Source organism: Pristis pectinata, chromosome 10, assembly GCF_009764475.1.
Source record: "Pristis pectinata isolate sPriPec2 chromosome 10, sPriPec2.1.pri, whole genome shotgun sequence".
NCBI classification, from domain to species: domain Eukaryota; kingdom Metazoa; phylum Chordata; class Chondrichthyes; order Rhinopristiformes; family Pristidae; genus Pristis; species Pristis pectinata.
The window spans coordinates 4,733,486-4,755,723 of NC_067414.1; the positions used below are offsets into that span (position 1 = coordinate 4,733,486).

The 22,238-nt window shown below is 43.4% G+C and overlaps 1 protein-coding gene across 1 annotated transcript in view; it reads left to right on the plus strand.

Moving 5' to 3' along the window:
- The window catches only part of LOC127575302 (CUB and sushi domain-containing protein 1-like), a 2,402,828-nt gene that overhangs the window by 2,207,686 nt on the left and 172,904 nt on the right, over nucleotides 1–22,238 (plus strand). Inside the window, 4 exon segments of the mRNA XM_052025075.1 lie at nucleotides 3,588–3,668; nucleotides 6,988–7,101; nucleotides 9,144–9,332; nucleotides 11,328–11,474. Of these exon segments, the coding sequence (XP_051881035.1) occupies nucleotides 3,588–3,668; nucleotides 6,988–7,101; nucleotides 9,144–9,332; nucleotides 11,328–11,474 (531 nt within the window).

The window sequence follows — 22,238 nt, forward strand, 5'->3', positions numbered from 1 at the left end:
GTTTCCAGTTGATGACCTTTCATTGGAACGTTTTTGATGAGAGGTCATGGACCTGAAATGTAACGAGGGCATGCAAAAGCCTTGCATGCTTTGCTTTTGCAATGTTTTGGTTTGGAAATACAATGAATACTAACATTTATGCAGCATATATGTTATTGAAGAATTTTTCAGGTCGCTAATTAGATTTGCTGCACAACTGAAATCGAGGTAAAGGAGCAATGTGTTTATTATCAGAAAGATTTGAGGATGTTTCTTCTGAAAGTCAATGTCAAGTTTATTGTCAGATGCACAAGTCCATGTGTACACAGGTGCAATGAAAAACTTACTTGCAGCAGCATCACAGGCACAGAGCATCAGATAAGCAGCATTCACAAGAAAAACATAAATTAAACGTAAATTATACGCAAGTTTTAAAAGAAAGAACACATTCAGAACAAAACAAAGTCCATTTTAGTGCAAAGTGGTCATAGTGTTGCTAAACTGAGGTAGTGATTTGGGTTGTGCAGTTTGGTTCAAGAACCGAATGGTTGTAGCTGTTCTTGAACCTGGTGGTGAGGGACTTCATACTTGTGTACCTCCTGCCCAGTGGTAGCTGCGAGAAGACGGCACGGCCTGGATGGTGGGGATCTTTGATGATAGATGTTGTCTTCTAGAGGCAGCGCCTCCTGTAGATGCTTCCGATGGTGGGGAGGGATGTGCCCACAATGTATTGGGCTGTTTTTCTCATGTTCTGTTGAGTCTTTAAAAGGTGGAGATCTCAACATTTGAAAACCTTAAAACCCAAAGCTTTCTGAAAAATATTTCCTTTCAACCTATCCTAAGTCATCTTCAAAGCAACATTATTCTTCCATCTCAGTAACCTGATATAGTCCTTGAAGTTAATGTATCGGGTGAAAGTACATCGTAAATGCATGGTACTCTGAATTTAAAAAAAAGGTTGGACCATCTGTTTTTTCACTGCCAGGCTCTGAGCTGAGCCAAGTTAATTTGCCTCAGGAATCTCAAAGCAGGTTGGATTCTCCATTTTTGGATTGTGTCTCCAAGCTTCAATTGCTTCAGTAGAAGCAGACATGTTTTCAGTTACCCAGCCCCCAAAGTGCTGAAGGCAGGGAAGGTACTCGCAATGTTCCTCATACTGACCTAACGACGGAAGTAAACAGGCCCAGGGTAGGCTGTAGGCCGTAGAAAAGAAATTATTTAAGATAAAATAGTTCCAGCTGAATCCAACATCTGATCCATTCTTAGGACATGGCTTTAAGGTAATGGGTGGGAAGCTCAAGGGGGATGTCAGAGGGAGGTTTTTCACCCAGGGAGTGGTTGGTGCATGGAATGTGCTGCCTGGGGTGGTGGTGGAGGCTGATACAATGGTCAAGTTCAAGAGATTGTTAGACGAGCATATGGAGGAATTTAAGTTAGCAGGGCATGCGAGAGGAAGGGGTGAGATAGGCTTAGGTGTGGTTTGAAGGTCGGCGCAACATGGTGGGCCGAAGGGCCTGTATTGTGCTGTATTGTTCTATGGTTATCGCTGCACTCAAATGGACTTTTGTTTTTTTTTGTTCTAATTGTGGTTTTTCTTCGTAAAGATTGTGTATAATTTATGTTTTTCTTGTGAATGCTGCTTATCTGATGCTACGTGCCTGTGATGCTGCTGCAAGGAAATTTTTCATTGCACCTGTGCACACACGGACCTGTGCAGATGACGATAAACTCAACGTTGACCATTCCTTTCTGCTTGACAATGGCCATCATTAAGCACCTTTTAAATGTTGTTAATGTATCTGCCTCAACCACTGTTGGAATATTATGGGTTGCTTCCTCACATCTGAAATGTCAGCACAAAGGCTGTCAGTGGAAATCAGAAGGAAGGGAGTACTGCATTGTCAGAGGTTCAGTCTCAATTCTGAAGCTTTAAACTGAGGCCCTACATATCCACTCTCCTGATGATCAAAGATGTGGCTTCCTCAGTAGCACTGATGCTTCTGAATGTGAATGTTCAAATCTGAGATGAGTTAAAGATTCATGCCAACAGTCTATTGCAGTACCATTGCTACATAGCGAGGTGCCATTTTTCAGATGAGTGTTAAACCCATTTGGTAATTGGTTCATTATTGTTACATGTACAGAGATACAGTGAAAAGCTTTGTTTTGCAATGCATCCATACAGATCATTCCAAACATAAGTACATCGAGGTAGTACAAAGGGAAAAGCAATAACATTAGTCGGGGTATTGAGTTCAAGAGCCGCGTTGCAGCTCTATAGAGCTGTGGTCAGACCACACTTGGAGTATTGTGTTCAGTTCTGGTCGCCTCATTATAGAAAGGATATGGAAGCTTCAGAGAGGGTGCAGAGGAGATTTACCAGGATGCTGCCTGGATTGGAGAGCATGTCTTATCAGGATAGGTTGAGTGAGCTCGGGCTTTTCTCTTTGGAGAGAAGGAGGATGAGAGGGGACTTGATAGAGGTGCACAAGATGATAAGAGGCATAGATCGAGTGGACAGTCAGAGACTTTTTCCCAGGGCGACAATGGCTAACACAAGGGGACATAATTTTAAGGTGATTGGAGGAAGGTATAAGGGGGAATGACAGGGGTAGGATTTTTACACAGAGAGTGGTGGGCGCGTGGAACGCACTGCCGGCAGAGGTTGTGGAGGCAGATACATTAGGGACATTTAAGAGACTCTTAGATAGACACATGAATAATAGAAAAATAGGGGGCTATGTGGAAGGGAAGGGTTAGATAGATCTTACAGCAGGATAAAATGTCGGCACAACATTGTGGGCCGAAGGGCCTGTACCGTGCTGTAGTGTTCTATGTAACACAATACGGAAGGAAGTGCTACAGTTACAGAGAAAGTGCGGTGCAGGCAGACAATAAGGTGCAAGGGCCACAATGAGGTTAAATTGAGTAGATTCATCTTTATCATACAAGAGCACAAAGAGATCCCCTTGACACTCTTTTAGGTGATTATCCTCGGTCTCCTGGCACTATTTGTCCTTTGTACGGTATCACCAGAAGAAAAACAGAATATTGATATTTATCTTTTTGCTGTCTGTGAATTGTGTGCAAATTGATAGCCTCATTTCCTACTCTCCAACAGTGCCTACACTTCAAAATTTATTGTTTGTCAAAGCACTTTGACATATTCTAAAAAGGAAAATGAAAGGTTCTTTTCACTGTGGGTCTTTCTTCCTGACTTACTTTCTTTCTCCTATTATATGGCTAATACTTACCTCCCAAACAATATCATGGAAGCAAGCCGCCCCTCCGTTTTTCTTGCGGGACTACACCTCATTCAAATTAGCTGTCCTATTTCCCTTTAATCCAACAGAACAATAAAAGCAATACAAAGTGCCTTCAGACATCCTAAGGCAGTGCAAAACATCCTCATTGTTAATTAAAAATAAATGCTGTCCTAATGACCAGAAAAGAAAACACAAGCGTATCAGTGAATTACAAGTAATTTCAAAATGACTTTTCCAGAGGTGTCATAAATAAAAAGCACATTATCTTGCATTGGAAGTGGATTTATTTTGAGTGATTAACCTGGGTGCTAATGACCAATTCAAACTGCATTTGTTTTATAGCCTATTGGCTCAAGAAGTGTCAACCTCCCCCAGTTGTTCCTTTGGCCACCGTATTGTCTGAGGATGAAGACTATGAAATAGGCAAGTACAAGTGTTATTGATTCACTCCTTTTGCAGATATTTGTCATGTTCTGAATTATACTTATTTTGCAAGATTTTATTTTACTCTGATCATCACTGTCGAAATGGCAACAAAAGAAAGGAATGTGAAGTAAAATAAAATGTATTCAATAGATACAACCACATCGCCCTCCAAACCCACTCTAACTTTTTCCCGGTATCCACAGACAGTTTTACCCTGGTCGCCCCATTGTATTGACCAGCCTTTGCTCCATGAAACTTATCTCTTTTTGTATTGTCCCTTTTCCCTTCCTTTTTCCATTGCCTTCGGACATTGATCCAGGATCCTTCCTGCGTCCACCACAGATTTCTGACTCAGACCTTCTTCCTTTCACTGTGGATCTCTGTACACCAGCATTCCCACCAGGATAACCTGACATCCCCTCTCCTTCTTCCTTAAATGGAAGCCAAGCCATTTCCGCCCTTCCGTAGCAACACCTTCCTCTATACGGTGAGAAACTGCTCCCATATAGAACCACTATTCCTTTGCTCCTTCAACTCCATCACCTCGTCCAAGTAAATGACATTGCTGTAAGTCCTTTATGGTTCCTAGTATTCCTGACATTCGTGGGATACTTCAAGAGTCTCCGTCCCAATCCTAGTCCGCTCCCCTTCCTCATGTCCTGACTGTATTGCTTTAGTTTCTCAATCTCACCCAAAAATAAATAAAAATCAAAGTCAAAGTCGAGTTTATTGTCACGTGCAAAAGTCCATGTGTGCACAGGCGCAATGAAAAACTTACTTGCAGCAGCATCACAGGCACACAGCATCAGATAAGCAGCATTCACAAGAAAAACATAAATTAAACATAAATTATATCTAAGTTTTACAAGAAAGAACACAATTAGAACAAGAATAAACAAAGTCCATTGCAGTGCAATGTGATCAAAGTGGTCACAGTGTTGCTGCACTCTTGTGATTAGGGTTGTGCAGGTTGGTTCAAGAACCGAATGGTTGAAGGGAAGGACCTGTTCTCGAACCTGCCTGATTTGTTTCTGGATTTCACCCCTCCCTTGCTTTCTCACACCCACCTCTGACTTGTCGCTTTTCTTCCTCGATTTCTCTACCCCTGTTTCTGTGCATAGACTGTCAGTTAAATCAGTAAATTGCTGAATTGGTTTGTTATTGTCACCTGCAACAAGGTACAATGGAAAACTTGTCTTGCATACCGTCCATACAGATTATTTCATAACAGCAGTGCATTGAGGTAGTAGAAGGGAAAATAATAACAGAATGCAGAATAAAGTGTTACAGTTACAGAGAAAGGGCAGTGCAGGCAGACAATAAGGTTCAACAAGGCAGACTGTGAGGTCAAGAGTCCATCTTATCGTACGAGGGGACATTCAATAGTCTTATAACAGTGGGATAGAAGCTGTCCTTGAGCCTGGTGGAACGTGCTTTCAAGCTTTTGTATCTTCTTCCCAATGGGAGGAGGGAGAAGAGAGAATGTCCAGGGTGGGTGGGGTCTTTGATTATGCTGGCCGCTTTACCGAGGCACCAAGAAGTGTAGACAGAGGCTGGTTTCTGTGATGTGCTGGGCTGCGTCCACACCTCTCTGCAGTTTCTTGTGGTCTTGGGCAGAGCAGTTGCCGTGCCAAGCCATGATGCATCCAACATCAGATGTGTGCCTACTGTCCTTTAAAGCTACCAGAACCTCCCACCCTACTTCCTGCGAGAAATTTATTCAACAATTTCAGATTATTCCCAGTGCTCTTTCACCAACAGTTGTTGGTGATGATTCTGCGATTTCTACCAACAACTTTTGCATCTTTACATTGAGTCACAGGGCACAGATGCAGGCCCTTCACCCTACCACATCTGTGCCAACCATCAAGCCTCCACTTGTTTTAATCCATTTTTTCTCGCCTCACATCCTCATTAACTTTCTCCCCTTTCCTCCTCTTCTGCAATTCTTCTGCCACCACTTGCACAGGGGGTACATACAACACAGAACGTACAACAGTCCAGCACAGGAACAGGCCCTTCAGCCCACAATGTTGTGCCAAACTAATTAAGCTAGCAATTAAACGCCTAACTAAACTAATCCACTCTGCCTACACAAGTCCGTATCCCTCCATTCTCTGCACATTCATGTGTCTATCTCAGAGCCTCTTAAATGCCTCTGTTGTATCTGCCTCCACCCCCACCCCTGGCAGCACATTCCAGGCACCCACCGCTCTCTGTGTAAAAAACACTTGCCCTGCACATCTCCTTTCCCCCTCACACCTTAAATACATAGTATTAGACATTTTAACCCTGGGAAAAAGATACTGACTGTCTACTCTAGCTATGCCTCTCATAATCTTATAAACTTCTATCAGGTCTCCCCTCAGCCTCCACCGCTCCAGAGAAAACAACCCAAGTTTGTCCAACCTCTCCATATAGCACATGCCCCCTAATCTAGGCAACATCCTGGTAAACCTCTTCTGCACCCTCTCCAAAGCCTCCACATCCTTCATATAATGGGGCGACACAAATTGACTGTAATACTCCATATGCGGCCTAGAGTTTTATAAAACTGCAACAATACTTCCCAAATCTTGAACCCAATGCCTCAACTCATAAAGGCAAGCATGCCGTACGCCTTCTTTACCGCTCTATCAACCTGTGCAGCAACTTTCAGGGAGCCAATTAACAGATTTACAGTGGCCAATTAACCTACCAGCACGCCTTTAGAATCACTCTGTCTTATAGCACGTGAGGAAGCTAGTCACCCTGTTGCGTCTGTGCTAGCTCCTCAATGTACAGGAATGCTACAATGTTGGAAGCATTTTCAGGTGAGCTTTTAACCAAGACCTTATCTGCGTTTTCAAACGCATGTCAAATGTTCCATGACATTATTTTGATGAGATATTTATATCCTTCACCCAGCAATTAGAAGATAAATGTCATGCATGTTTTCATTTGTTTCCTGGGATCTTAATCTGTGCAATTTGGTGTTATAAAGAGCAATTCTACTTCAGAACTATATAATTAGTTATAAAGCATCTTGAATGTCCTGAGCTAATGAGAAGTGCTCTAAAAGTGAGACATTATCCCTGGTGTCCTGGCTAATATTGATCTCACAATCATTAGTTTAACCAAAAATATATCTGTTTATTTTCACATTGCTGTCTGTGGGAGCTGGCTGTGTACCTCCGAGACTTGCGGTTACACACCTGAACAACTGTTGCACATCAGAATATCTCCTTGGCTCTAATGTTCATGGGGGTGGGAATTCTGAAAGGGGTGTAAGATTGTGAGATTTTTGATTTTAAATCCAAGTTTGTTCTTTTACAAGGTGATGTTGTGAAGTACCAGTGTCCGCCTGGATTTACACTGGTTGGCAGTGAACTCATGGCTTGCAGACTATTAACGCAGCTACAGTTTGAGGGAACGCCTCCATCCTGTGAAGGTAAGTCGAGCTGCAATTTCTTTTCAAAATCAACTTAAAATCATCCTCTACGTGGAAGGCGTAAACAAGGCAGGATTGGTGAGAGGAACAGATTTGTAAAGCTAGTCAAAACACATGAGAAACAGACTGGAAGACACGTGGGTCGGGGGAAGGGGATCCGATCCAACAATGAAAGAGCCACAAATGCATAAAAATTATATCTAGTTATTTATTATCAGAAATGTGAATAATCTGTTCTGTAACGGCAAACTGACTTTAATCTGAGTTTGATTGGAAGTTCAATATCCCAGGCAGTAGATTCTTTGGAAAGGAGATGGGAAAAGGGAGAAGAGGAGGAATGAGGAAACTTGAAAGAAGGTATTAAAGAGCAGATATTTCAGTGATGGTTTTTGGACCATGGAGATATCTTGAGCTGAGTGATTGAATCTCACAATACACGATACTCTGGTGTGAGTATCTACTGTCCAACCTTTGAAAGTGATGTGACAAGATGTGTGTAAATATGTCATGGAATCATTAAGTTATACAGCACGGAAACAGGCCCTTCGGCCCAACATGGCTATGCTGATCTTTCTGCCCATCTACACTGATCCCATTTGCCTGCAATAGGTCCATCTCATAGAGCCATAGAGTTACACAGCAAGGACACAGGCCCTTTGGCCCAACTCGTTCATGCCAACCAAGTTGCCTACCTGACAATCAACACCGACAGCTTCTTCCCCCCCCCCCCCCCCCCCCCACCATCAGATCTCTACCCATGAACACTACCTCATTATTCCTCTTTTGGACAATTTATTTATTTTTGTAACTTATAGTAATTTTACGGCTTGCACTGTACTGCTGCCACAAAACAACACATTTCATGATATATGTCAGTGATAATAATTCTGATTCTGAGCTGGCCCTATTTGTCCGCGTTTGGCCCATATCCCTCTAAACCTTTCCTATCCATGTACCTGTCCAAATGTCTTTTAAAATTTTTAATTGTACCCACCTCTAACACCTCCTCTGGCAGCTTGGGCAGGAACAGTTGCGTACAGTTAGCGTAACGCTATTACAGCACCAGCGACCTGGGTTCAATTCCCGTTGCTGTCTGCAAGGAGTTTGTACGTTTTCCCCACATCTGCGTGGGTTTCCTCCGGGTGCTCCGGTTTCCTCCCACATTCCAAAGATGTACAGGTTAGGAAGTTATGGGCATGCTATGTTGGCGCCGTAAGCGTGGCGACACTTGTGGGCTGCCTTCAGAACACTCTGCGCAAAAGATGCATTTCACTGTATGTTTTGATGTACATGTGACTAATAATGATATCTTATCTTGTTCCACATCCCCACCACCCACTGTATCATTGGTTAACTTTACAGAGAAAAACAATATAGTCATCATGTGAGACTTCATGTTTGAAGAACAGTTTAGGTCATTTATAGAATACATTCAAAGCAGATTTTCATTTAAAGCTAAAGTAAAAACATGTCATTTTTGGGATGGTGCCTTGAATCAGACTGGAATTAAACATTTAAATTGAAAAATAATCTTGTAGATGGTAACCATAACATGAATTTGATGTTAGGACTGTGAAGAAGAAATGGTTGTCAGATATACTGAAGAGGGTACAGTGCAAATTTCACTAGAATGATACAGTTTAAGGATTTAAATTAAAAGGGTAGGTTACATCAGGGTGTGCAGTGTTTCAGTGAAATGGTAAGGTCAAGTAGCAGTCCAATGAAAACATTTAAGTAGGATAGATAGAAACTTGGAAATAATTTCCTATGATTGGAAATTCCATTGTAAAGGGAGATACTTTTCAAATCAGTTGAAGCCCATTAAAAAGTGGAAACAAAACAAAATATAAACTGCTGTATATTGAGGAGAGGGTTTTACTGAATTTACCCTTGAAAGCAGGAACCTTGCTGTTACAGGTGATACCAGTAACTGGTAAACCTAGATATCGTGTCAGGTGAAATTTATAGATGTGGTTTTCTGAAGATACTTCTTATTTATCTTCAGTGCTTTGTTAATCAACAGATGTATGTTATGATTTCAGCACAATGCCCTGTGAACGAAATTCGTCGAAGCTCATCAGGAGTAATATTAAGTCCAGGATACCCGGAAAATTATCCCAACTTCCAAACTTGCTCCTGGACAATCAGAGTGGAACCTCGGTACACTATTTCTCTCTATGTGGAGATGTTTCAGAGCGAGAAACAGTTCGATGAGCTGAGTATATTTGATGGTATGAGAAGAACTATAAACATTTATTTTTAATAGACAATTTAGTGAAAAGAAGTATTAAATTTAACTAAGATTGAGCAAAACTTTGAACAGTGGAAGTAGTGGCTTATAGATTTGAAGATGTGGCACTCATTTAATAGAGGTAAATTGTATGCAGTGCCATCCAATGTAAGAATGGCATACCTGTGCACATTCTGAGCTGCTTGTGTCATTCATTCTAATGCTGGAGTTGTCAAAAGTGGGATGAGCATTGACTAGAAACAAGCATTACATAATTTGCAAGCATATATAATGGGAAAACTCCTCCAGGAAACCCCCACTGTGGAGTTGATTTGCCCAGGTGTGGGCCATCAGGTAGATTTAGTTAAAAGGTTCTACCTGGAGTTGGAGGAGTAGCCTTCATCTTTCCCACTCCTCTCCTGGCTGGTATCTGTTGCTGACTCTGCCACCCTCCCAGTTGCAGCCCCTGACCTCCTGCTCACCATCCCAGTCTCCCCCTTGATGGTTTTACCTGTCCCAAGACACCGTTGAGGTTGGCTGGCAAGCACCTGTGTGTTCTCTCCAGTGTCTGACGTCTGCTTGCTTGCTAAACCAAGGTAAATAAGTCCTGGTATCACCCAATCCGATACAAGATTTCTTCTCGACACCTACCTTCTTCTGGCAGGCTAGTGTGATGAGCTGATATCGGTTACCTTGATGCCAGTGGATTCCATGATACTTGCACCTATTCCACACTGCAGGCAGTTTTAGCAAGAGAATTAAGGGAAGAAAATGGAGCTTGAAGATCAGCTATTGGTTAGCCCCAGTGTACCAATGGTTAAACAATATAGCGATTCAAGTTCCTCTGACATGCCCTCTTCTCATGACTACCATCGGGGAGGAGGTCCTGAGTCTGAAGACCCACATTCAATGTTTTAGGAACAGCTTCTTCCCCTCCGCCATCGGATTTCTGAACGGTCCATGAACCCACGAACACTACTTTTTTTTGGTAACTTATAGTAATTTTATGTCTTACACTATACTGCTGCTGCAAAACAACAAATTTCAAGTCATAGGAAATCTGATTCTGATTGTATTTACTTACGTTTGATTCTGTGAAATTGGTTTTCCTTTGTCAAGGTGCAACAAATCCAAATGATTTGTTTGGGATCAGACAATATTTCTTTGAAGCAACACACAAAGCACTGGAGGAACTCAGCGGGTCAGGCAGCATCTGTGAAGGGAAATGGACAGTTGACGTTTTGGGTCAAGACCTAGTCTGGATGAAGGGTCTCAACACAAAACGATGACTGTCCATTTCCCTCCACAGACTCTGCCTGACCTGCTGAGTTCCTCCAGTATCTTGTGTGTTGCTCCAGATTCCAGCATCTGCAGTCTCCTGTGTAAATATTTCTTTGAAGATTTTCAGTGAAAAAAATTGAACAGATAACAACTTGTGGAGCTCGTGAAAAAGATTGTGCCAGTATTAAACATAGAACATCAAACATTACAGCACAGAACAGGCCCTTCGGCCCACAATGTTGTGCTGACATGCCTATTCCCTCCTACCTACAGAATGCCCATATCCCTCTATTTTCCTTTCATTCAGGTGCCCATCCAAGCCCCTCTTAAAAGCCCCCAATGAATTTGCCTCCACCACCCTATCAGGCAACGCATTCCAGGCATCCACCACTCTCTCAGTAAAAAACTTACCCCTCACGTCTATATATACACTATTTAAAGACTATTTTTATATTTCCCTATCCTTATATATACCCCTGTACTATTTATATATTTCAGTCTCGCCTTTTAATGGAAGCTAAAGTAAATGTGCAACACGTGACATGTTGTACAATTGTTATAAGGGCAAAGCTTTCATTTATCAAGGCATTTGTGTTGAATAATATAATAGGGTTTTGGATCTGTAATTGGTATTATTTTTGGATTCGATGTAGCTTCTGTACTGCAAACCAAACATCTGCAAAGAGCTCATTTATTGTTGTGTCCTATCCAACAGGACCCACGGGTCAAAGTCGCCTGTTGATCGTTCTCAGTGGGAATCACACGGGGAAAATGAATTTTACCAGCACGGGAAGACAAGTGCATTTACGTTGGTCAACTGATCATGCAACGAGCAAAAGAGGGTTCAAGATCCGATATTCAGGTACTGACCTGTAATTTTACTTCTGAGATTCCAGTTGAAGTATCTTAATGGCATTTGTAGCCAAATCAGCAATGCTGGGAGAAGTAGGCAGTCAGGCAGCATCTGTGGAAAGAGAAACCAATCACAGTTTGGGGTCAGCGCCCCTTCCTCAGAACTGAGCAAAGAATGGAGGGGGTTACGGTTTTCAAAGCAGAGTTGTGGGAAGGAGGGATGTGTAGGACAAAATATTATATGGAGATAGGTTAAGACAGATCAAGTGATAAGGTGGATGAGAATTGACAGTGATTTGGTTTATTATAATCACCTCTACTGAGGTACAGTGAAAAACTTTGTTTTGCATGCCATCTGGGTTGGAGAGTATGTCTTATGAGGATAGGTTGAGCGAGTTAGGGCTTTTATCTTTGGAGCGACAGAGGATGAGAGGAGACTTGATAGAGGTGTATAAGATTATGAGGGACATAGACAGAGTGGCCAGCCAGCACCTTTTCCCCAGGGTGGCAATGGCCAATACCAGAGGACATCTGTTTAAGGTGCGTGGAGGAAAGTTCAGGGGAGATGTCAGAGGTAGTTTTTTTACGCAGGGAGTGGTGGGTGCCTGGAACGCACTGCCGGGAGTGGTGGTAGGGGCCAATACAATAGGGACATTTAAGAGACTATTAGATAGGCACATGGACAAAAGAAAAATAGAGGGTTATGGGAGGTGGAGTAGAGAGGGGGATAGATTGAATGGGGATATGGTTTATGTAGGTCGGCACAACACTGTGGGCCAAAGGTCCTGTACTGTGCTGAAAGGTTCTATGTTCAAGGTTTATGTAGATCACTTCACTACACAGTACATCAAGGTAGTACAAGGGAAAAACAATAACGGAACGCAGAGTAAAGTGTTACAGCTGCAGAGAAAGTGCAGCGCAGGCAGACAATAAGGTGCAAGGGCCACGACGAGGTAGATTGTGAGGTCAAGAGTCCATCTTATCAGACAATAGGTCTGTTCAACAGTCTTATAACAGCGAGATAGAAGCCGTCCTTGAGCCTGGTGGTAAGTGCTTTCAGGTTTTTCATGCTGATGGTGAGGAATTTTAAAGAAACAGGGTGAAAACGAGGCATAGATATGATGTGGATGTAAGTGGGAAGGGAGTGGACCAGGAGAGAATTGATCAACTCAACGGAGGAAGAACTAAGTCTGGTGGTGCAAGAGCTGGCTGCAGCAATAGGTCTACTGGGACAGTCCTGTTTGTAGACAGCAATTTTGGGCAAATACAAAGTTAGAATACGTCCATTTATTGTTTGTAGACCTTTCTGCTCTGTTGTGATGCAGAGCCTCTTTAGTTATAATGGTGAAGTATTTTGCACATGCAGTCTTCTCTCTTCTACTCTGATGTGCTACTGGTTCAGCCCATGCTGCTGGTACATTGCTCGCGATGTTTGATTGCAGAGTGTTGGAGCGATTCAAAAATCAACACTGGAATCGGTCCATTAACAGCAAGGTGGTTCATTTCAGAGCTCAACCTAACTGAGGCATCAGGAGAATGACCCAGAATGTTTACTGGCCTACTCTTACCCGACTTACAAGAGTCGAGGCAATATGCACTATTTCAGAGCTTAGCTTACAGGATCGATGTTCCTTAAACATCGTGTTATCAGGACCCTAATGATCAGCTGCTGGGTCCTGTCTGTGCATCAGTTGCCATCCGTGAGATCATGACCATACATTTTATTGCAAACAAGAAGGTCACGTTGTCCTTACATGTGCAAGCACAACTTTGCTAAACCTGCCTAACTTTATTAACCTCTCTGGTTATAATAACCTGCTTAATTGTCCTTCTTACAGTCCTGTGATTATATTATTCTGCTAGCTGTTCTTCTTACTGAGAGGAAACACAATATAATGATGCTTGGATGCAAGAGATTCTGCAGATGCTGGAATCTAGAGCAACACACACAAAATGCTGGAGGAACTCAGCAGGTTAGGCAGCATCCACGGAGGGAAATAAACAGTCGACATTTCGGGTCGAGACCCTTCATCAGGACTGGAAAGGAAGAGGGCAGAAGCCAGAATAAAGAGGGGAGAGGGAGGTGCACACACTGGCAGATGATAGGTGAGTCCAGGTGAGAGGGGGAAGGGAGGTGGGTGGGGGAGGGGGGATGAAAGGGAGTTATGTAAGAAGCAGATGGAGTTCAGTTCGTAAAAGTGTGAAGAGATACACTTTGGAAGAACAAACACGAAGGCGGAGTACAAGGTTAATGGCAGGATTCTGAGCAGTGTGGAGGAATAGAGGGATCTTGGGGTCCAAGTCCATAGATCCCTCAGAGTTGCTGTGCAAGTTGATAGGGTGGTTAAGAAAGTGTATGGCGTGTTGGCCTTCATTAGTCAGGGGATTGAGTTCAAGAACCGCGAGGTAATGTTGCAAATCTATAAAACTCTGGTTAGACCACACTTAGAATATTGTGTTCAGTTCTGGTGCTCTCATTATAGGAAGGATGTGGAAACTTTAGAGAGGGTGCAGAGGAGACTTACCAGGATGCTGCCTGGATTAGAGAACATGTCCTATGAGGAAAGGTTGAGCGAGCTAGGGCTTTTCTCTTTGGAGCGACGCAGGATGAGAGGTAACTTGATAGAGGTGTGTAAGATTATGAGGGATGTAGATAGAGTGGACAGCCAGCACCTTTTTCCCAGGGCGGCAATGGCCAATACTAGAGGTCACCCATTTAAGGTGAGAGGAGGGAAGTTTAGGGGAGATGTCAGAGGTAGGTTCTTTCCACAGAGAGTGGTGGGTGCCTGGAACGCACTGCCGGGGGTGGTGGTAGAGGCTGATACAATTGGGACATTTAAAAGACTCTTAGATAGGTACATGGATGTCAGAAAAATGGAAGGTTATGGGCTGTGCAGAAGGGAAGGGTTAGATTAATCATAGAGGAGGTGTTCATACAATTCGGCACAACATTGTGGGCCGAAGGGCCCTTACCGTGCTGTACTGTTCTATGAAGCTGAGATGTGATAAGTGGAAGAGAGAAAGGGCTGAAGATAAAGGAATCTGGTAGGAGAGGACAGTAGACCATGGAATAAAGGGAAGGAGGTGGGGAATAGGAGGGAGGTCGATAAAGATGCCAACGCATGGACATGCGCAACTAATGCACAGGTGCACGTAACTCAATAGCAATCTGAAACCAGAACCCTGGCTGATTTCACCCTGCTCCCAATTCTTGACCTGCTGAGGTTGATTTGCATTGAGGTTTAGCCCAGTTTGGAGTCCCCTGGCCTGCAAGACTCAATTCTATTTAACATCAAACCCAAAACTTCTGATCTAATCAAATGACTACCTTAAAATTCTTCCAGGATTTCCATTCGATGGCACATCCTTTGACCCTGCACGTGCTTTCAACTCATAGTCAAAGCCATGAACTCTTAATGCAACCATCGTACCTCTGGGCAGTCACTTGGAGAAAGTTTTAATGAATCTTTTATCTTCCTCCTTCCCGTAGTTTCCCATGCTCAACATTGTCTTACACCACGAGTGGCTGTATTTGCACTATTTCTATTGAAAATCTATTGATATTGAGTCAACATGAGGGAAATGATATTGGAGACAACATCTGAGCAAGGGGCGCAGACTGTTATTGATCACCTTCTGTGCATAATGCTGACTCTGCTCCCAGCTAATCAGTTTAACATAGCGGATTCAGAGCACTTTGGCTCATGGGGATTTCAGGTGACTTCTTCAGAGATTACTTGAGATTTTCTTTTCAAGGGCCTTTATTTCTCTGAAAAGGCCATACATCTTAATTAAATCCATTGCTCAGCCCTGCCTCCAACTCCCCCCTATCTGTAAAGATCACTCGGGGAATGTGTGAAGGGTTTAGTGAGAGCTTGAGATGCGAAAAAGGCCCGACTGACCTTTATGCAAAAGTGCTGTGATGCTGGAGCTGAATTAATGAAAGCTGCTTTCAAATACCACTAAACAATAGGAGGGCTTGCTCCCCTTCTGAGCTGAACACACCTGCTGGTTCAGAAGCAATACTCTTGATCAGAAAATTTTACCAAAAGAATGTAGGTTGTATATTGGTCTTTGGTCTAATAAATCATTCTATCTGTTCTGCACACTGATATTCAGTAAAAATGAAACGCAAGGAGTATTGTGTGATCCATGGCTGATTCATTCACAGCACTTTACAAACATTGGAGCAGCATTTTCTACTGAGTTGTTCAAAATGCAGATCCACTAACTGCGTGATTTAAAGTTTATCATGAGAGATTTACTCTTTCAAATCCGTAAGAGTGCATCTTCTCTCTGGTGACTGTGAGGAGATGTAATGGAGTGTTTTAGTTGAAGTGTTTACAACATGCATAATATATATGACTTTCAGCAGATCATGTTTAATAGAAATCAATATAAGCCTCAAAATAATTTTACCTTTTTCATGGCAATTTAATAAAGTAGGTGAAGGCTGAAATGTGGGGGTGAGATCTGGGGACACTGGGTGACGATTGAATGACATCCTCAACAAATAACTGGCCAATCTTAATCTTTATTTACCTTAACATGTCTGCTGTTGGCAGGACCAATCTGATCATCTGAGTAGTTTATGGAGTTAACAGCCGCCAACGTGAATATACAGAGAAAGGAAGGGTCAATGTGCAGGGAAGAGGGATTAAATGAATTAGGAGTCATTGGTTTAATTAGTTTGGCATGACACAGTGGGCCGAAGGGCCTGTCCTGTGCTGTACTGTTCTATGTTCTATCTGGCCTGGGCTTGCAGAGTGCTATTCTGATGCACTGTTTGATTCTTTTTAATCTGGTCTGATTTTTGTGTTCCTCCTTTTGCTTCCCTTTTCACTGCCCTGAGAAACCGTTTTCGAAAGGTCCAGCCTGATTAAAATAGCAAACTCACCAAAAGTGTGCTCAAAGAGATTGCAGGCTAGAGAGTCAATGTTACAGCACTGTCTCTGGAACGTGCTTCCCCGACCGAGGGATGGCACGGTAGTGTAGCGGTTAGCGTAACGCTATTACAGCGCCAGTGACCCAGGTTCAATTCCCGCCGCTGTCTGTGAGGAGTTTGTACGTTCTCCCCGTGTCTGCGTGGGTTTCCTCCGGGTGCTCCGGTTTCCTCCCACATTCCAAAGACGTACGGGTTAGGAAGTTGTGGGCGTGCTACGTTGGCGCCGGAAGTGTGGCGACACTTGCGGGCTGCCCCCAGAACACTCTATGCAAAAGCTGCATTTCACTGTGTGTTTCGATGTACATGTGACTAATAAAGAAATCTTATCTTATCCTTGCTGAAAGTATAACGTATTACCCAGTGTGTGGATTCACAAAATCTAACGACACAGAACGAGGCCATTCAGCTCATCGTACCTGTGCTGGCACCTTTGATAGAATCGCCCCTTCTGCCTCATTTCCACATTCTGTCCCCACAGCCCCTGCAAATTTCTCCTGTTGAAGCATTCACCTACTTACGGTTGCTGTTGAATCCCTTGCAACCTTCCTGATGATAGCGCAGTGCTTGAAAATTAACCTCTCCTTGCATCACCTCTGACTCTTTCGTCAATGCGTTTAGTTAGGGGATCTGGCCAATTATCTACATGAAGTACCCGTTCAATGTTCCTGGCAAGGTGTTGTTGCCCCTGGATTTTACAGTTGTTCTGAACTGGTATTAAGGAAGGTGGTATTTCCTGAAATTCCTGGATAAGAAACATTGATTGAGCATTAATGTATCTGCAGATGGGCAGATACATTAGGGACACTTAAGAGACTCTTAGATAGACACATGAATGATTGAGAAATAGGAGGCTATGTGGGAGGGAAGGGTTAGATCGATTTTAGAGCAGGATAAAATGTCGGCACAACATTGTGGGCCGGAGGGCCTGTACTGTGCTGTAGTGTTCTATGTTCTGTGAACTTAGAGCACTTGAACAATCATGAAACAATTTATGTCGTGAACCTTGCAGTCATATTTTATGCTTTAGAGATCCAGCTTCAGCCTTCTGATTAAGCATTGCTGCACATGAGAGAGCTGGCAAAGTGCTGGAGTGCTGATGCCAACCAGTCAACATGGACATTTTTATCAGGAGACATTCCTGCTTAGAGCACAGCTGACTTTGGTTTTGGCTCACTGGTCCAGTTTTTAAATGTCAGAACCATTAAAAGAGTTATTGTTATCATTTATCATGAAATTACTTAAATTATTTGTCAGAAGGATATCATAAAGAATATCCTGCAATCCCAAATATACCTCTTTTTCTCTCTGCCAGTGTGTTTTGAAGTGTTTTTTTCCACTCAGTATTAAGAATGAATCTGACAGCCAACTTTCAGTTGAAATCTGACTGGGCAGCTATGGTTACACTTTGCAATGGAGAAAGGCAGCAATGTTGAAAAAAAACCAACGTTGCTGGAAATGCTTAGCAGGTCGGGCAGCATCTGTGGAGAGATGAGCAGTCAACGTTTCGGGTCTGTGACCCTTCAACAGAACTCAGCAAGAGAGAGATGCAAGTTAGTTTTCAGTAGGAGGGAAGGTGGCAGAGGGATGTGTAGAACAAAAAGTGTGTCTGCAATAGGGTGAGTCAATTATCAACACATTGAACTTCGAGGTCTGGGTTATGAGTTAATGGTCAGGTGGTGGGACCTGCCCAGCAGGCAAGACTTGTATGTGCAGGTCGAGAAAACCTGAGCCAAAATGATATAAAAGCAGAAAATGGAAAAAAAGAAGCAATGTTTTAGATGAGGGGCCCTTCATCAGACGTGAAGAAGAGAGTAAGTTGGTACAGGCAGCAGTAGGTGAAAGAACGGGAACTTCTCTCATAGACTGAACACAAGGCAATTGGGATAAGGTGCTGATTGTGTCATGTGTCGCTGATGTGATTCTGGCAGACCAGGTGACTCACAGAACGGAAAAGAAGCAAAAAGACGGCAGGCAAAAATAGTTCTTCTATAGGCAGGAAGAAAGAGCACATTATCTAAAGTTAGAGGATTTGATATCAAGTCCAGAAGGCTGCAACACGCCCGGGTGGAAGATGATGTGTTGCTCCTCGTGCTTGTGTTGGGTTTCGTTGTAACAGTGTGGGAGGCCACACACAGAGGTCAGAATGAGAGAGGGATGGAGAATTAAAGTGGCAGAGGTGCTGCACAAAATGATCACCCAATCTGTGTTTGGTTTCTCCATCACAGAGAAGTTAACGACTTTGATTGAAAGGCCACATCCTCCAGGGTATGTCTATCGCAGACTTTTGAAATAAACATTCAAGCTTAAGTTTATAAAATGATGAGAGGCATAGATCAGGTAGAAGGCCAGAATCTTTTTCCCAGGGTAGAAATATTGAATGCTCGACGACATAGCTTTAAGGTGAGGGGAGGTAAATTCAAAGGAGATTTTACACAGAGAGTGCTAGGTGCCTGGAACAGGCTGTCAGAGAGAGTGCCAGGTGCGATAGTGGCGTTCAAAAGACTTTTAGACAGGCACATGAATATTCAGGAAATGGAGGGATGTGGATCACGTGCAGGCAGAAGGGATTAGTTTAATTTGGCAATGTGATCAGCACAGACATTGTGGGCCGAAGGGCCTGTTCCTGTCCTGTCCTGTTCAGTGTTTAAGCAAATTCTGCTTTAAACCAACCAAATTTATGCTGCTGCTCATCTAATTAAGACAACTCTGTGGCCCCTGAGGGAAAGCCTGAAATCTAATCATGGAGCCATCATGGAGCCATGATGTGGTAAAAGCACAGATCTACTTTCAAAACATAATCAAAACTCTACATTGATAAGTTGAAATCATACAGAACAAGTGTATTAAAACACACCTGGTATTTTCAATCTCCATCATAACTTTGTAAATCAAACTCAGAATCGGCCATACATTCACACAGTTGAAGTTACACAGATCTAACTTTCCAGTCATATGTAAATGTCTTCCTATTTCCTTGATGTCCAAAACATCGACTGATCTTCCAATAATTCTTCTGAATTAAGCATCCACAGATAACTGAGGTAAAGAATTGCAAGGGTACACAATTCACTGAGTGAAGAAATTTCCTCTCATTTCCTTCCTAAATAGCCAATTCTTTATCCTGAGATCATGGTCTCTTGCTTTTGGTAAATTGGTTTATTATTGTCACATGTACCGAGATACAGTGAAAGACTTTGTTTTGCATGCCATCCATGCAGATCATTTCATCACATCAGTACATTGAGGTAGTACAAGGGAAAAGCAATAACAGACTGCTGGAGTGTCACAGCTACAGAGAAAGTGCAGTGCAGGCAGACAATAAGATGCAAGGGCCATGACGAGGTAGATTGTGAGGTCAAGAGTCCATCTTATCGTACTATGGGACCGTTGAATCATTTTATAACAGTGGGATAGAAGCTATCCTTAAGCCCGGTGGTAGGTGCTTTCAGGTTTTTGTATCTTCTGCCCGATGGGAGGGGATAGAAGAGAGAATGTCTGGGGTGGGTTGGGTCTTTGATTGATGCCTCAGAGAGGGGGAGTTAACTGTTCAGCATTGACCCTGTGAATCTCTTTCAGAATCTTATGAGTTTAAATAAGTTGATTCTTATGGCAAACTCCAGGGATATAGGAACAAGGTATTCAATCACTCCTTGTGAGACAATCCCCTCATTGGAGAAATCAATCCATTCTGAGTCAGGAATATACTTCTCTGATCGTGTAGATCAGCAAGAAGCATTGAACTCCAGGGGTGGTGCTGCCAAAGCTCTATAAAGTTACAGCAAAACTTCCTCATTCTGTTACTCTGACTCCTTCCAGCACAGCTTTTACTGTACTATTTCCTTGCTTTAGTCGCATGCTAATTTTCTGTACCTCATGTACAAAGACACCAAAATCCCTTTGAATGTCAGTGCAAACAAATCTGTTTTGATCTATCACAATTTTTGAAAAACATCTCCTTTTCCATATTTCCTCCCATCAGTTCATACCTCCCAGCGTTGTACTCTGTCTAATTCTGCCATTTAACCCAGCAATGTACCTTTGCATCTTGCACCTCCCACTCTCTGTTTAAAAAACTTGCCCCACACATCCCCTTGCAAACCATACTGTCTTGTATCATCTGCAAACGTGGATGCCGAAATCAACGATGCAGATTGTAAAATGGTGATAAGAATGTATGCTTCACCGAACCACCGTTCCTTCTCTAGAAAAGGACGTGAGCAGTCCTTGTTACCTCCTGGAGGGCAAGTTGTTGCATTGCCACAAAACCCTCAAGGGCTCCTTGAACACTTGCACTGAGCCATTTTGTCATCGACCTGAGCTTGCAGTGTGGCCACCGTAGTTTGGGTGGTGCTGTGCTCTGCAGTGGAAGCTGGGAGACCAGCCACTGAGTGATGCAGCATGGTGGGTCATAGAACATAGAACAGTACAGCACAGGAACAGGCCCTTCGGTCCACGATGCTGTGCCCAACTAATTAAACAAGTATTTAAAAGCCTAACAAAACTAATCCCTTCTGGTTACAGGCATGGTAGTGTAGCGGTTAGTGTAACGCTTTACAGCATCAGCGACCCGGGTTCAATTCTGGCCGCTGTCTGTAAGGAGTTTGTACGTTTTCCCCGTGTCTTTGTGGGTTTCCTCCGGGTGCTCCGGTTTCCTCCCACATTCCAAAGACGTACGGGTTAGGAAGTTGTGGGCGTGCTATGTTGGCGCCGGAAGTGTGGCGACGCTTGCGGGCTGCCCCCAGAACACTCTACGCAAAAGGTGTATTTCACTGTGTGTTTCGATGTACATGTGACTAATAAAGAAATCTTATCTTACACAATATCCATATCCCCCTTTTCTCTGCACATTCATTTGCCTATCTAAGAGCCTTTTAAACACCTCTATTGTATGTCCCTCCACCATCACCCCTGCCAGCACATTCCAGGCACCCACTGCTCTATGAGTAAAAAAAAACTTGCCCTGCTCTTTGCCTTTAAACTTACCCCCTCTCACCTTAAATGCACGCCCTCTAGTATTAGACTTTTCAACCCTGGGAGAAAGGTACCGGCTGTCTACTCTCTCTATGCCTCTCATAATCTTCTCCACAACCTGTGCAGCCACTTTCAGGGAGCTGTGGACTTGGACCCCAAGATCATTCTGTACATCAACACTGTAAAGGGTCCTGCCATTAACTGTGTACTGTCCCCTTACATTTCATCTCCCAAAGTGCAACACCTCACACTTGGCCAGATTAAACTCCATCTGCCATCTCTCCGCCCATGTCTGCAACTGATTTGTATCCCGCTGTATCCCTTGGCAATCTTCTGCGTGGTCCACAACACCACCAATCTTTGTATCATTTGCAAACCCCCTAACCCACCCCTCCATGTGGGTCTGCAGGTGTGGACATGAAGTTTGTCACCACTCCCGCGTGTCGTCTCACCTTCCCCTGGATCCTGTCCATTTGGTGCAGGCTTATATAATGGAACAGTCATCTCACTCTGCAAGCACATTAACCTCATCCACGTTACACTGTGTTGTAAAAGACATCTGACTCTGGTCCTCAGCCCTGCCCTCTGAGAGCTGGCATGTGAACCACCATCCCCTCCACCCATCATTGGGGACCAACCACATTGCAGCCCCTCTCCCCCACCCACTTTAGTCACCATCCATGGTTCCAGGAACTCGGCGATCCCATATATGGGATTGTTAGCTGGAGTGCTGCCATGCCCCGATCTTCATTCAGTACCAGCTCACTCTGACAGTCACCTCCTCCGATCTGCAAAGCCTCTGACCTGATCTGGAGGATGAGGTTAAGGAGGTTCGGCTCGTCACTAAGCACTCTTACA